Raw genomic sequence first — 14,304 nt, forward strand, 5'->3', positions numbered from 1 at the left:
TTGTATAGACTGTGCATCGTAATGTACCACTATTGTACAAACCGACCGTTTAGCTTGTAACAGCGGAAGCTTACATCACCTTGTTTCCGTTTAAACAAAAGATTGCCGATGTGTATTACCGTTCTCTGCAAATATACACACCTTGCCACATGTTCAGCTCAACTAGCAGGAGTTAGGATATATTCCATTCGAAGAACTCATGTCTAAATGGTAAGTTGTTGTTGTTGTGAAGGCGATAGGCTACAAACACTAATCTAAAGTAACGGGATATCGTGACCTCTTCTTTTTGCAATAAACAAGAAATTCCCATTTCTTATTGCTATGTAGGCTAAGCTACTGTATTGATGAAGTCTATTTTTGCGTGATTCTGAATTTCGTCATTTCACAGTGTTTTTGCTTTATATTATTTCAAAGTCTGGACTCCAAACACTGAGGAAAATTCAACAGGCTATAGTGGAAGTTCGTTAACTTAATTTTGCTTATTTCACGACAACTCAAATTGGTTTAACCGGTAAGACAGAAATGCGTTTAAAAGACTTTGGTAAAATTAAACGTGCTAACTTCGGATAACCCACACTTTGGATAGCTTGAAGTAATTTAATCGGTTGCTTCAACTTGGAGCTGATGCGCTTCATCTGTAGTTAGGACAAACGGGTAAAATGCTCGATCTGTCCACCAATGGGTAGGTCTAACCTTGAAATGCAAAATGATTAAGAACACAAATTTGCGACAAGCGAAGAGATAAAATAATGAAATTATGTCACAAAGTATATTGTATAACAAGATGCTTTTTGAGCAAATAATTACATTGTAATATCATACAAAAGTTTTGTCCCATAAGCCAAAAATATAAAATACTATGGTTGCCACCAGGCATAATAACATAAAATACAAGGCACAACTGGTGGGATAGAGAATTTTTTTCTGCCAACGCTTCATTAACCAGTCCGGGTAATGGGAATTTAGACATACAAAGTTTGAGCTAGTTGTTTTTGACTTTTTCAAAACAAATCCGATTTAAACAAAATCCCGCCTAAGTTCATCGCTGACATGTCTTGTTCCGGCAATAGCTCAAAGAATCACTAACACTATTTTACCGGAAAAAATCGTACGCTTGATGCTATCACAGTTTTATTGGTTTACTTTGAATGTTAAGCTATAAGAAGGTAACTTAGCAGCCCTAACTTTAAGCTTAAACTAACACAAACTTATCTTCTGAGCTAAATCTAACTTTATTCAATTAAATTCGAGTGCAGAGTAGGGGATTATTGCTGCAACATCATTTTATTTTTTTGTCATTGGTGCGGTGGGAACAAACCATCAATACTAGTTGTTCAAAGCATGCACTATTGCACAACGAAGTGACAAAACCTAAAAGGCTTAAAAAGTGCATGAAAATACTCATGGTATTATTTTGCAGATAACAACTAGCACAGTCACTAAACCCAGAATAGAAAAAAAACAAGCAAAATTTAAAAGTTTGAATTTAAAACAACGTTTTCCAAATGGAAGCAGGCGAACAGATACTTCAATGGCATACATCGGAGGATGGGGAAAAATCGCACTGTAAACGAAACCACATCATCTTTTATTGGATTTGGCTACGCGACCGGTTGTTCGTTGACCGCAATTCTTCTTTCAATTATTAAAATCTCTAATAAGTAATAAGTAATCCGTAAACACAAAGTAAATACTTATCACAATGATCAATAGAATTTACCGCCAGTAACACGCCTACAGGCCAACTGTGCATGAGGCTACTTACCAGTACTTTGAAAACTGAAGGTTCAAATAAAATAGCAGAATTGTAGCATCAAAATTGAACGTGCAGTAGGCGAATAAGCTCGAGGTAATCTGGGACTGAACGAATAAAACGGTAATTTTGACGTAACGTTAATTACACATGAAATTTTATCTTGCTTTTATAAAAGCGATGACACGTTTTATATTAATCTAATCATGCGCCACCTTGTTCTGGTAAAATGGCCCCTTTTCTTATGAGGAAATGCAATGTTACTGCTGCACAATTTGGCTTGAATTCATCCTTTACAATTAACTCTTTTACCTATGGAAAAAGCCAACAAACAAAGCTATAAATTAATTGAAAATGAAAACGATTTAACGTCAGATATCCTTTAAAAAACTCATTATTCGCACAGTTTAAAATATCGCAGACCATATAGATTGTAATATTAATATTTTGTCATCCCTTATGTGTCATTTGTACTACAAGCAGAACTATTAAAATCTTTTCCTGCTAAGTGCTATTCAAAACAGAAAACATAAGCAAAATTTGCTACAGAAAAAAACATGAAAAATGTTGGGACATAAAATCAAAAGTCAAAAATGAGACTATATTTGACAACCCATGTTTAGAAGAAAACTTGTAGGGTTCACCACCCTGTCGTTATCTATCCAACAGGGTCCTAATCAGTGCTTTTTACCTCATCTATAGTATGAAGTGAGAAGCTTTGAACCTCTCCGTCAACCACAGTTGGAACAAAATCAAAGGGTACCTCCAGGTCAAAGCAATACTGCACATCTGGTTGTATGCCACGCTCATCTTCATATATATAACTATGTTAAAAGACAAATTTGAACCAAAGTAAGTAAAGTAACTACTTTTCCATAGCTAACCATGGAAAGTGGAATTGTGTGTATTACTCATTTAAGCGGGTCATACTGCAAGCAAGCAGATCGGTGTTTTCAGGACTAAATTTTTGAAGCATATTTAATAAGATAAAGATCATATTTTTTGACAAAAATGTTTTAAATCATTAAAAAACGCACAGAGCACTGCACACTTAACAAGCCTATTACATTACCTGATGGCTCCCACTGGAACAACCTTTTTGGCTAGCTCTGGTGGTATACCAGCTTCTTCCTGACATTCTTTTACCATTGTTTCATAAATCCCAACTCCAGAGCTTATACCACCTGCCACCATGTTATCAAGCATGCCAGGAAATGTTGCTTTTGAATTTGAGCTATATACATATTACATATATGACGAGGCCACCAGGAATATAGTCATGTTTTTTAACACTTACAATGCCTTGCTTAGTGGAATCAATATAGCTGGTGCAGTCAATGCATTGCATAAATTACCAGCATAAGAAATGTAACAAGCAACGCGATGTTTGAAATAGTAAAGCGTTGAAATGAAATCTTACCGGCGTGCAATCCACAAACACATTCCTTTCTCAGGGTGATTGACAAATCCATTCATGTGAGAACCATAAGTTCTGACACCGAATATTCCTACGGCAGCTCTTTCCATTTTCAACAAAGATGGGATTGTTGGGCCGCTAGCAACTTCATAGAGCTACAGAAAATTGTAAGATGGCGATATTGGGATTTTCTTTTCATTATTACCATTACAATTTTCTGTTGAATATGGCAAAGAACATAATATGGTACGTATCTGCTATTAATCACATTATTATCGTGCACCAAACTTGGTTTTAAAAAGCATCTAGCAGAAGCTAGAACCTTGGCAATAAATTCCTGTGCTTAGTGTGTATAACAAAGTTGGTAAAATTTTTATGTTTGTATTTATGACTTATCTGTGACATGAATTAGCGATACACACTATGATGGAGACAAAACACATTAAATTAATAGAGCAATAACGACTATTGTTTCTTTTATTGGCCGTAACTCTTTCTAAAGTTTGACAAACCTCATTTCTCCATCCTCTAAGTGCAATATGTACATCTCTCTGGGCCATATCTTCTATTACTTTGCTCATAACTTTTGTTCTTTCATCATAGCTTGCGTATTTATCGCTCATTTGCACAGTTTTTTGTGGTGAAATATTAGGATTTAGAGAGATTTCAAAAACATGGGGATATCTTTGCAGCTCTTCAACAACCTTTGGAGTTAAAATGCCCACTTTTTGTCCAGCAACAAAAAACTGAGAACTCACATCTTTTGATGAGCCTGCAATGTTTATTAATAAGTATTAAATATTGATGTTTACATTCAATAGATATTGTGGCAACAATTCTATTGAATGTCCAAGTTTTGTCTAAAAACTGCATACATTTGTAATGGTGTCCGGTAGTTTCATCATAGTAATTTCAGAGCATGGTAAGTACATCTCGTTCATTTTCATCGCATTGTAATTACATCGCGTTAAATTACATGATATGATAAAGTGATAGATTACGATGTAATTACCATGCGATGAAATTACCATGATGAAATTACAGTAAATCATTTATAATATCTGTAAAATGTAAAATGCAGTTTTAGCAATCTAATCAGATGAAAAACGTTTGTTAAAAGAAAATATTACTCTGGCACAAATGTTTACACAAAAACCATTCCACAAACAACTCAGCCACCAATTGTAGTTATTTCCATATTATTGATGTTTACCTGTATTATTAAACTTATTGAGATTTTTCATCATACATAGAAGCTGTTTGGAAAAAATGTGGTTTGCATTCAATTCCATTCTTACTTTAGTTGAAGTTGCTAGATACTACAATAGCATGAAAAGCGAGAAGTATAAATGAAATGGTACGGCAAAAGATATTAATAATGAAATTAATAAGACAATTTTCATACTTCACATTTAGAATAAAAACAAATTAATAGGTGTAAAGAAAAAGACTAGCCTAGTATTCTAGGTTAGGCTAAGTTTTATAGGCCGGTCGGTATTTCGTGCAGCTGCACAATCGTGATAAATTTCAACTAAATTTTTTGCACACTTGACTATATATAAGCCTTAATTTGGGGGCCGAATAAATAGCCGTTTAACAGCCTAAATTTACCCTCTCATAAGAGATTATATCAAGGTAAATTTATTAGCTATTTTTGCAAGCAAAATTCTCTTTATCAAAAACGCTTCGCACGTAATAAGGATATCACTATAACAGAAAAAGTTTAAAAAATGTCAGGTTAAAATGACAGCTGCCACAATTTCAAAAGAAAAATCGTGTGTTCGCAGCTATTTTTTAAAGTTTCTTGACCTAACTTATATATTATAACTAGGCTAACATAGTAACTTAAACATACCCAAATCTAACTCCAATAAAACCTAAAATCAACTTTTTGCATATCTATTCTCCTAATCACCTATCCTAGCAACAGCCTGCATGACCTACATTCAGTGAAATAGGCCTAGTCACTTCGTAAAATGACTGCCGTTAACTAAATGCGTTTGTAACGGAAAGTGGGTATATGGCACCTGAACTGAAGAGATTGACCCACTTCACTACAATAAGTACTTGTTGAAATGTTTATTGCGGGTGATGATATATGAGTCTCATGACGTTGTTGTCTGCTTTTGTCACCCACAGATTTAATTGTTCACCTTGACGGCTTATTGTCTGATGACTAGCTTCAATTGGCAGTTATCAATATTATAATGTCTTGTTTTCCACTGCTATATTATAGGACCAAAGTCCTTGTCACCTTGTGAAGATAACAATAAAGTTGTCTATCTTGACACTGAACCTATTCAAATACAATTGAACAATGGTTGCATAGGAATGACATCTGTATATACTGATTATATTGAAGTTTCTTTGAACAATTACATTTAGACAAAACATTGGCACAGCAACAGCATAAAGACGTCCATGTTACAGCGTTGATCATAGTAGAAAGAATGCATTGAACAGCTGTGCATAACTCACGCAAGATAGGCAGGCACGATATTTATGTCACGACTTAAAACGGAAAACAGAAAGTTATCGGCACGCAATGTTATCTATCATTGACGTCATGTTTCGTAAAGCAGACGTCGGAAAATAAGAATTCTATGTTCTATTCAATTTGTATACTATGATATCCCTTTATTATCACATGTTAATCGTTAATCTTAATTTCAAGGTCGTTTTAGGGGAATTACCTATCCTAAAAGTACACTTGAGAAGTTGTTATTGACTCATTTCATTACCAAATTTCTTTCACAGATAAAAAATTAATTAATAATCACAATTAATATTGGTAATTTTTAAATACCTTATTACAAAGCAAACGTATCCATAGAACAACATATTAATAAACATTTAAAACATAAAAAATTAAGCATGATTTTTTCTCAGGATATTTATAAAAATTTTTAAGTGACTTTTTTGTAAAATCAAGGATGGGAATCTCCCTTTGATGAAAATTCTTTTTTGGCAAAAGTGTGCACATCTATTAGCGGAACAAGAAATTTGTACGAACTTGGCTTTAATTTATTACTGAGCTTCAATGTTTAAAACAAAAAAGGCAGTATTAAGTCATTTCACATCAAGATTTAAGTTATACGAATGTCGTCTTACGTTCCATACAATTCAAACGTTGCAACCACGTCTTACAGTGAAGTAGATGAACAGTCAAGGCAGTATGAACTTCTAGAACAACTTCAGATCCTTGTTCATAAACTCCCAATGTAAGCATTAAAATTTTACACTATATTGCAATGGTGAATCTTTGATCAATGATTCTTATAAGTTTGAGCTTTCTGGTTTGTTACTAGGTGGGTATTAGCATGATAACGGACAAAGAAAAGTGTTTGCACAACATATACCCTGCGATGAAACCTCTTTGCTCGAGCCCCGGTTACTGAGCTAGCCTATGTGCTTGTACTGAATGTTACACACATGTTCATTTTTTAGATTTTTTTACCTGACTTTACAACTGTTGAACAGATCCATTTGACAGCAGCAAACGTTGTCATTTGTCAGGGCCAGCCTTAGCAAGCGCAGCCCAATACAACAACTACTGTAATGACTGGGCCGCTTGCTGATTTAAAAAAAGTTAATGTACTAATAATAACGTAAATTAAATATCAGAGAGAAAGAGAGAGAGTTTATTTCACTGTACAAAAGCAAACCAAAAAGTATCATAACACATTTAATTGGTGTGGTGCAGCGAAAAAACCTCACAGTCATCTAGGTCAGCTGCTCAAGCTACCTATCAATTCAGCTCTCATTAAAGCTTTGCTTTGTGATATATTTTCACCAATTAACATTACCTTTCGAACATAGTAGAAAGTGTGGCACCTGCACGCACGAGGTTCATTAACATGCATGCCGAACGTTTTTGTCTTCAAGCCAATTTATAGCAAATAAACAAAACAATTTAGGCTTCAGTGCACGCCATCACGCTGAAATTTGCGTCTTTGCACGCATGTGTCCTCATTGAAAACTGCCACGTTTTCCAGTCGGGTCTTTTGAGATCAAGTTAAGAAACAACACAGAGATTCGTGCTTAATAGAAAGTAAATTCGTTATTTATGTTTTAATGCTAAGCAGCACGAGACCCAACGTAGTCGCATTGCTAGCTTTGGGCAAAGGTCGGCCCCGAGCGTTCTTAATACCTTACCCAACAGCATTACAACTGCAACACCATTGCTTATCGAACGTGGAACATGGGACACATTAATGCGAGCCAACGCTCTAACCACTCTGCTACCGCGTTGACTAACTGTGAATCCGGTCTGTATTTTATAGCAGGATTTTCTGAGATCTCGGGTGTGCAGACTAGCCAATTGTGTACCTATTCAATCTTTCTCTAGTAAATGTCTAACACTTTCCAGATTTATCTAACGGTCTAGGAAAATATTCTGTGGGTTGGTAAAACAATTTTTATCACAATTAGGCCAATCATTAATTATTTGGCTAAAAATATGAAGCCAACCTTGCTTATTCGTCACACTTCTATTGTTCTAAACATTTTTAGGAGTTTTTTGCTGTTATGATTATGTCCTTCCTTCGTGTTTTGTGTAAAGCGTTTTTGATAAATATAATCTTGCTTGAAAAAGTAGCCGTTAAAGTTGTCTGGATGTAATGTATTATGAGAGGGTAAATTTAGACTATTAAGCTGCTATTTTGTTAGCTCTCAACGTAATGTTTATCTAAAGTTGACTGTGCAAAAAGTATGACTGAAATTCATCTCGGGTGTGCTACAGCCATGAAATACTTATGTTTAACAATGGAGTGTAGTATACCTTTTTAAAGTTTTTGTTAATTTAAAAATTTAGAGTTTTAGGATTAGTAACAGATGTTTTAACATGGTATAATTTATAGCATGATGGTATAAGGCTGCCAGACTGCAAGGCTTCCGAAGCACAGTTGAAAAGAATTATATCATTTTTTCAACTTTTGATGCTCTTATTATTTATGATAATGTTTTGACATTTGCAATAATTGAATTGGACGATGTGATCTTTTACAACTGATTTAAAATAGTCTTTTTGAATGTGTGTGTCTCGCTACTCTAGTAAAAACTGTCATGTAAGTTTGCTTATGATGATAAATACACATAATTTGAACATAGAGCAATAGGTAGCCTATTCAGGACTTACTACTAAAGCAGCTGGATATCTTGCATAGGTGCAAAGACACAGTGGTTCGAGATGAAATTGGTTTTTACATAGTTAGACAATTCACTTAGTGTTTAAAAAACAATTGATGATTTTTCAATGACAAGAATTTTTAGATTGGGTGGTAGTTTGTCTAAAAGAGTGCTTATTTCTGGTTTGCATTGTTTTAGTTGATTTTTATTAGGTAAATATTTTGTAAGGGTTTTATTACCCAAGTTGTTTGAGTAATATTTGTTGTAAATCATTGTTCATAGTTTATTGATCTCTGACTAACAGAACTACCAGCTCAAATGACAACAACAAGCCGAAAAAGGCTGTGTTTAGAAGAACTTAAAACTTCAAGCTTTGTTGAGTGGACATGTTATTAGTTTTTCTTTTTTCCACTATTTATTGCCATTATAGTGATTTAAACTTTAAATTATTAGGGGAAATTATGAGACGAGGGACTGAAATATAATTTGAAACATCTTAAATATTTCTTTTTGTGAAAAAATATGATTATATCTGCAGTTGCTGTGTTTATAGAAACATTCTGGCATAGTATTTTTGTTTTATCAGTCTGCCGCTTGCCGCAAAATCAAATGGGTTCAAGTTTAACTTCTTCAGCGCATTGTAGCATACTTCCAACCTTTTTCTACTGTAATAACATATTATTATTATTACATTATTCTAAAATATTATTTTATCCATCTAGGAGTCTCCAACAACGACTTTCCCACAGTCTGCTATCTGACATTGCAGCAGCACTCCTTGACCGTGCTATATTCACTATTGTTGGTAGGACCTGTTGTGTTTGATGTCATAACCTTCAATACCATTGATATTTAAGCAGCAATTGTATAGTTTATTAACATTCAGATTTTGCAATAGATTACTAATCTTTCTGATGCAATGCTTCAATTTTAAATAATATAATGTGTGACACTTTATGAAATTATTAGTTACTTTTATTACAGTGATGCGTATTTCATATATGGCAGGTGATTTAGAGGAAATACAGCATTTAACGGAGAAAAATCTGTACACACAACGACAAAAGCTACTTGTAGACCAGAAAGGTGAAGCACAATGTTGCACATTATAGGTCTAGCTTGTAAATACTTGGCATGTGCTTATAATATATTGTAGGGATGTTTGTCAGATCCTAACTTTGCCAGCTGAGCCTAATTCAAATAGTGGATGAACGCTAGGTAATCAAATATGCTTAAACTTGTGACTTCATGTATGATTTCATGGAAATTAACTTGATTTTTGCTTGTACAATGTTTTTGCTGTTTTTATTTTTCTTGCAAAATAATGCATTCAATCCCAATCTGCAATTTGGCAGATTTTTATTTATGAAAATATACAATTCATTACTCAATTATTCTCAATGGTTGATATTCCCCTGTTATATTTGGATTCGTAATTAAATAAGCACATCCATAATTGTGTCTAATAATAATTGTAAGGATTTCATACTTTCCAATATATAACTAACTTTATAGTAAAATTGCTAAAACATTAGGATTGTTGGTACTTTGATTTGATGATATTTGAATAAGTGCACCGTGATTCGGTTAAGTTCAATTTACTTGTTAGATTCTTTCTGGACCATGATTGTGACATATTCAAAGTCATTTGGTCCATTTCCAGACTTCTCAGCACATTGATCCTCAACATTGACATAATTACACATATCGCCGGGTACTGTTGTTTCTGTGGTCATTTTGTTAACTTGAATGGGTGTGAGGTATTCAGCAGATATTTGAGTTTCTCCTTGACTGTTTGTGATTTTGGACTGTGATGTAAATCCTGGATCAACAGCTAAATCTGCACTCTGTTCCACTTTTACAGTGTTTACAAACATCACTGGATGGGTTACCTGGTGTTGATCAGGTTTGATGTTACGCCTCACCATCGCATATTTTCGTGTTTTCAGTTTTTCAATTTTGGCTGCCACACTGGAGTTGCCACGGCGACGACCTTTCAAACTTAAAGGCCTTTTCCAGAGCTGACTTGCTACTCGACTACCTTCCGACATACCTTTTAAAATTTTGGACCCAGACCTTTTTTTTCTGTATGTGCTTGACAGTGAGCTTTGAACATCATAAGACAACGTTGATCTGACAGATGTAGTGCTGGTAAATGAACTCATTGTTGTGTAAGAGCCGGAATCAAAAGAGTTGCTTTCTACTGCTCGAACTTTGTCGAAAACGCTTCCGTATTTACTTGCAATTGATGCCTTTTTTCTCTTCGTGGGGTTGGGTTTTGAAAACTGAGAAATTCCTCGCAAATGTTGAGAATGTGGTAGGCTAGGTAACCTCCGTACTAAATGAGGTGATGTGCTTTCAGCTGTTGGGTATGACATTGCAGATATGTTAGGCTGACGTATATCTAAAACATAATGAAAATTAAAGGTTACTGACAATAAAAGTGTAGAATGCAGTGAAATTGTAAGTTGTAATACACAGACAAGTAGTAAATGCAGTAAAAGCTCACTAACTCAACTTTCTTAACTTATAACTGGCCCAGACAAATTGCCTGTTTAGTAACACAGTATCAATTTAGTCAAGTCAGACTGCTCAAATTAAGTTAATTCACTTCAGCTTCAAGCTAACAAGCTTTCACAGAATAACTCATCTTTGAAAACTGCTTTGAAAACTTGGGTTTGGTGACTGTGCTGACGCTAATATCTTTTTTACATTCTCTGTTTGGTACGTTTTTGCCCTCGAGGCCTTGTCGCATTTTTCCGTCCAATTTATGGAAAATGTCATTAACTACTAATATGTTTGCGATCACCTGCGTCAACATAATTTTTTCGTTTCCCACATTGAAGACGAAAAATAAGAATGAATGAATGCTTTCCAGTTTGGACTTTTAAAATCTTTCCTTGCTTTTAAAATTACCTGTTGGGTTAATGGTTTGATATAGATTGGCGGCGTCCAAACTAACAATATTAAGGTTTTGTACTGGTTGGCTGCTTGTGATTGGTAGGAAATTTCCTTCTGGTTGACCCAAACCAGTGACAACGAACGAGTTGGATGACTGGACTCCGTAATCTTCTACTTCTAATCGTGGTTTTTTCTTCCTTCTAAATAAAGTTATTTGAGTCTCGGCATTGTCTTTGTCATAAGTTGGTGATGGGATTTCAAAATGTACTGTGCAATTTAGCTTTTATGTTGGCTGCACATAAACATAGCAATAAGCAGTTAAATCCTTATTCTAAGCCACACAATTTACCAATTTGTTTTGACAATGTCACAACCATTATGTAACACAAACTAAAAGCCCAAGTTATCCTTACTTCAATATCTTATGACAGGAGATGAAAATTAATATCAAGCACACCAAAGCAAAAAGTGCAATTGCTGAGTAGAACATGTAGTATGATGAAGTGTTAGTTGCAATCAAGTTCGGTGGTAAGCTCACAGGCTGGTTGTTTCCCACGCAATCATGGGTAGTGCATATCTTTAAAAAGAGTTTTATCAGTTATAGCTTAAAGAATAATCATATTAACCAAATTTAAATGATGCAGTATTGTTTTTGCATTTTTTTGAAATTTTAAGCAGAATTTTGTTTGATTCTCACATACTGCAAGGTCGGTCTGGTTGCTTGCATTTATGCTTCCACCCAGGCACATTCCTTTGGCCAGATCACCATCTTTATAACAGTGGTGTACCCTTGTTTTGAATCCTGTGCAGTTTGCAGAGCAATTATTACTTAACGTCGACCATGATGACCATTGTCCAAGGCAAGAATCCTCGTGAAGACATGGTCTTATTTCCTGTAGATAAACAAGATAACAAAAATCAATCAAAAAACGTTGCTTTATTAACGTTAGAATAAATTTTTGATGTTGTGCATCACTTACCACCAGGCTGCAATGTTTTTTGTTCTTCTTGCATAGTATTTTTCTGCGCTGTATGCTCCTATAGCATTCCGGCTGTAGTGTCGAATCAATACCAAATTTGCATTCACTCCATTCTTGTGGGGGCTGCCAACCTGCGTCACAGCCAACCGGGCACGTTGTGGCATTGTCAAATTCATTTCTGAAATACCAAAAACTATTTTAGTCAAACTAGCTAATACTAGGAGGTTTTTGCTTTAAAAGAATGAAGAAACGATTTGTATCTCACTTGGTGTCCTCTTGACCATTTACTCGGCTTCCTGAAGTTGTAAATAAACGCTTTAAACCATTTATCAATGAGAAAACATTATCTTCTGACTTGGCTTCAGTGCCTGTTGCTTCTTCTGAGAGACTGGAAACCATTGTGAAAACAGACAATACAACAACGTAATGCAGCATGTAGAATCTCATATTTTTAACTTACTGTCTGTTACCTTTGCAACTACATATAGTACTCTGGCTGTGTTACCTGAGTTATTGCTGCTTATGAAGGAAATGTTTTTGGTTAACCTTAAAGGAGCTGAAACTGCAAAAGTCACTTTTTGCAGACAAAGCATATTTAGCACTGTGGTTACTGAGACATTAAAAAGAGCTGAGTTTCTAATGTCATTCTGGAACACGTACGTCTAAACGTTTTTCCTAACATGGTCTTCACTGTAAGCATGCAGGAAGTTTGAGAGTTTAGCTCATGTGACTTAGAACATTCTTCAGTAAAGGTTAAAATTACATGAAAAATGAGATTCTAGTATTGTTGTTTTTACAATGGTGAGCTTTAAGCAAGATGGGTTGGTTTCCTGGGTTGTATAAATAGGTATACAGCTATGACGTAAACAACATGAATATTTTCACCTTTTTTGTTTTGTGCCAAATATAACAATGTGTTGCATAACAGCAATTGATGTAAAGACTAACTTAAGGAAATAGATGTATTTCCATATTTGGTATTGACACAGAAAACGTGTTTACATTTATAAGGAAGTCACGAAAAAGGGTTGTATTTTAATTAAGTCTTTTGCCTAAAAATTATTAATCTGAATCGTATGATTTAGGTCTAAAGCAAGAACTTCGTATTAAACAAAGGGAAGAAATACAGACATGTAGACCACACAATCTAAACGTAATGAAGCAACAACATGAGAAGCAAAAAAGCGACCTTGAAAAACGTTTACAGGCAATATGTGAATCATTCCTGTAACTTGATCAACTTCTGTTGCCAATATTTTGTCTTTGTTGTATATCAAACGACATATTTCTTTATATGAGGATGATATTTCAAAACATTTGTTTTCATAAATGTTTAGACTGAGGTTTTGCGAATGGATGAAAGAATACTGCATGAACTTGACCAGAAAGTGACAGGACAACAGGCCACTTTGCAAAGTGCTGGGGTACCAGGTTTTTTTGTCACCGATAAACAAGAGGTGAGTGAGGGAGAGAACAGCATGTTACATTATTATGCAATGTGCTTTGTTAGATAATTAATTAATGCACTTTGTATGATTAAAGTATCATCATTAATACCATAAGAATTTCCTGTTGTACATTAATGCCGAATCCAAGGGTATTATGTACATGTAATGCAAGCACGTCAAGGTTTGCAGTTGAAGTGCATTTTGAATTTTTAAAATGGTATCATTTAAGTTAATTATAAGCTGACAAGAATTTGTATGTCCATTTAGGAAATCAAACTGCAAATGGCCATTCTTCAGTTAATTAAAGACATTGTGCGAACATGAGCAAAGCATGCTCAGAAAAAAACGAACCAATGCTTGTATCTGATGATATTAACAACATAGTCACCATTCAAGTGGTCAATCAGATGATATAAGAGGTCATGGTGATCAGTTTAAGCTAAATGCATTTATTTCTATGATCTGTGTATGACGTGAGTGTATTATTTTGAAACACATGACTCTGTAGTCCGATTAGCATTTCACAACATGGCAGCTGCATTCTGAACTTGTGCTACTTTTATCACGAGGCACTACAGGAAACAATTCATTGTAGCATGAGAGAAACTCTTGCATGCTTTTGGGGTTACTGTTAACGTTTGAGTACTGCAATACCAGTGACCTGTGCTGTGCTTTCAG

The 14,304-nt window shown here is 34.7% G+C and overlaps 3 protein-coding genes across 4 annotated transcripts; 1 reads left to right on the top strand and 2 right to left on the bottom strand.

The window, feature by feature from the left end:
• Positions 1-1,497: 1,497 nt before the first annotated feature.
• On the bottom strand, positions 1,498-5,800 carry LOC143471202 (uncharacterized). The gene is made up of 8 exons (XM_076969596.1): positions 4,384-5,800; positions 3,683-3,942; positions 3,174-3,325; positions 2,826-2,987; positions 2,445-2,577; positions 1,969-2,065; positions 1,766-1,860; positions 1,498-1,654 (listed from the first exon to the last, which is right to left on the bottom strand). Exons 1-7 carry the CDS (start codon positions 4,460-4,462, stop codon positions 1,814-1,816), a joined length of 930 nt encoding a protein of 309 aa, XP_076825711.1. The 5' UTR covers positions 4,463-5,800; the 3' UTR covers positions 1,498-1,654; positions 1,766-1,813.
• A 334-nt stretch (positions 5,801-6,134) lies between these two features.
• On the top strand, positions 6,135-14,173 carry LOC143470320 (protein DGCR6-like). Its single transcript, XM_076968376.1, has 6 exons — positions 6,135-6,391; positions 9,020-9,102; positions 9,306-9,383; positions 13,264-13,385; positions 13,516-13,635; positions 13,894-14,173. The coding sequence occupies exons 1-6, from the start codon at positions 6,270-6,272 to the stop codon at positions 13,948-13,950; spliced, it is 582 nt and encodes a 193-aa protein (XP_076824491.1). The 5' UTR covers positions 6,135-6,269; the 3' UTR covers positions 13,951-14,173.
• LOC143470319 (uncharacterized) lies at positions 9,202-12,978 on the bottom strand. 2 transcript variants are annotated; one of them, XM_076968375.1, is made up of 6 exons: positions 12,444-12,978; positions 12,179-12,356; positions 11,900-12,091; positions 11,612-11,775; positions 11,214-11,395; positions 9,202-10,701 (listed from the first exon to the last, which is right to left on the bottom strand). In XM_076968375.1, the coding sequence occupies exons 1-6, from the start codon at positions 12,623-12,625 to the stop codon at positions 9,896-9,898; spliced, it is 1,704 nt and encodes a 567-aa protein (XP_076824490.1). In that variant the 5' UTR covers positions 12,626-12,978; the 3' UTR covers positions 9,202-9,895. The 2 variants fall into 2 exon arrangements, with proteins under 2 accessions (XP_076824490.1, XP_076824489.1); XM_076968374.1 differs by having other exon boundaries at positions 9,209-10,701; positions 11,214-11,398.
• Positions 14,174-14,304: the final 131 nt, after the last annotated feature.

This window comes from Clavelina lepadiformis, chromosome 9, assembly GCF_947623445.1.
Source record: "Clavelina lepadiformis chromosome 9, kaClaLepa1.1, whole genome shotgun sequence".
In the NCBI taxonomy this organism is placed as follows: domain Eukaryota; kingdom Metazoa; phylum Chordata; class Ascidiacea; order Aplousobranchia; family Clavelinidae; genus Clavelina; species Clavelina lepadiformis.

Bases quoted from the DNA above. Each gene is read 5' to 3' on its own strand.
- LOC143471202 (XM_076969596.1), bottom strand. From the start codon at position 4,462: ATGGAATTGAATGCAAACCACATTTTTTCCAAACAGCTTCTATGTATG. The intron at 2,988-3,173 runs GTAAGATTTCAT...ATATGTATATAG, and splicing joins TGTTTGTGGATTGCACGCCG to CTCAAATTCAAAAGCAACAT. The intron at 2,578-2,825 runs GTAATGTAATAG...CTTTTAACATAG, and splicing joins GTTCCAGTGGGAGCCATCAG to TTATATATATGAAGATGAGC.
- LOC143470320 (XM_076968376.1), top strand. From the start codon at position 6,270: ATGTCGTCTTACGTTCCATACAATTCAAACGTTGCAACCACGTCTTAC. The intron at 9,384-13,263 runs GTGAAGCACAAT...CGTATGATTTAG, and splicing joins GCTACTTGTAGACCAGAAAG to GTCTAAAGCAAGAACTTCGT. The intron at 13,386-13,515 runs GCAATATGTGAA...ATAAATGTTTAG, and splicing joins ACCTTGAAAAACGTTTACAG to ACTGAGGTTTTGCGAATGGA.
- LOC143470319 (XM_076968374.1), bottom strand. From the start codon at position 12,625: ATGAGATTCTACATGCTGCATTACGTTGTTGTATTGTCTGTTTTCACA. The intron at 12,357-12,443 runs GTGAGATACAAA...TTGGTATTTCAG, and splicing joins AATGGTCAAGAGGACACCAA to AAATGAATTTGACAATGCCA. The intron at 12,092-12,178 runs GTAAGTGATGCA...GTTTATCTACAG, and splicing joins AAAAACATTGCAGCCTGGTG to GAAATAAGACCATGTCTTCA.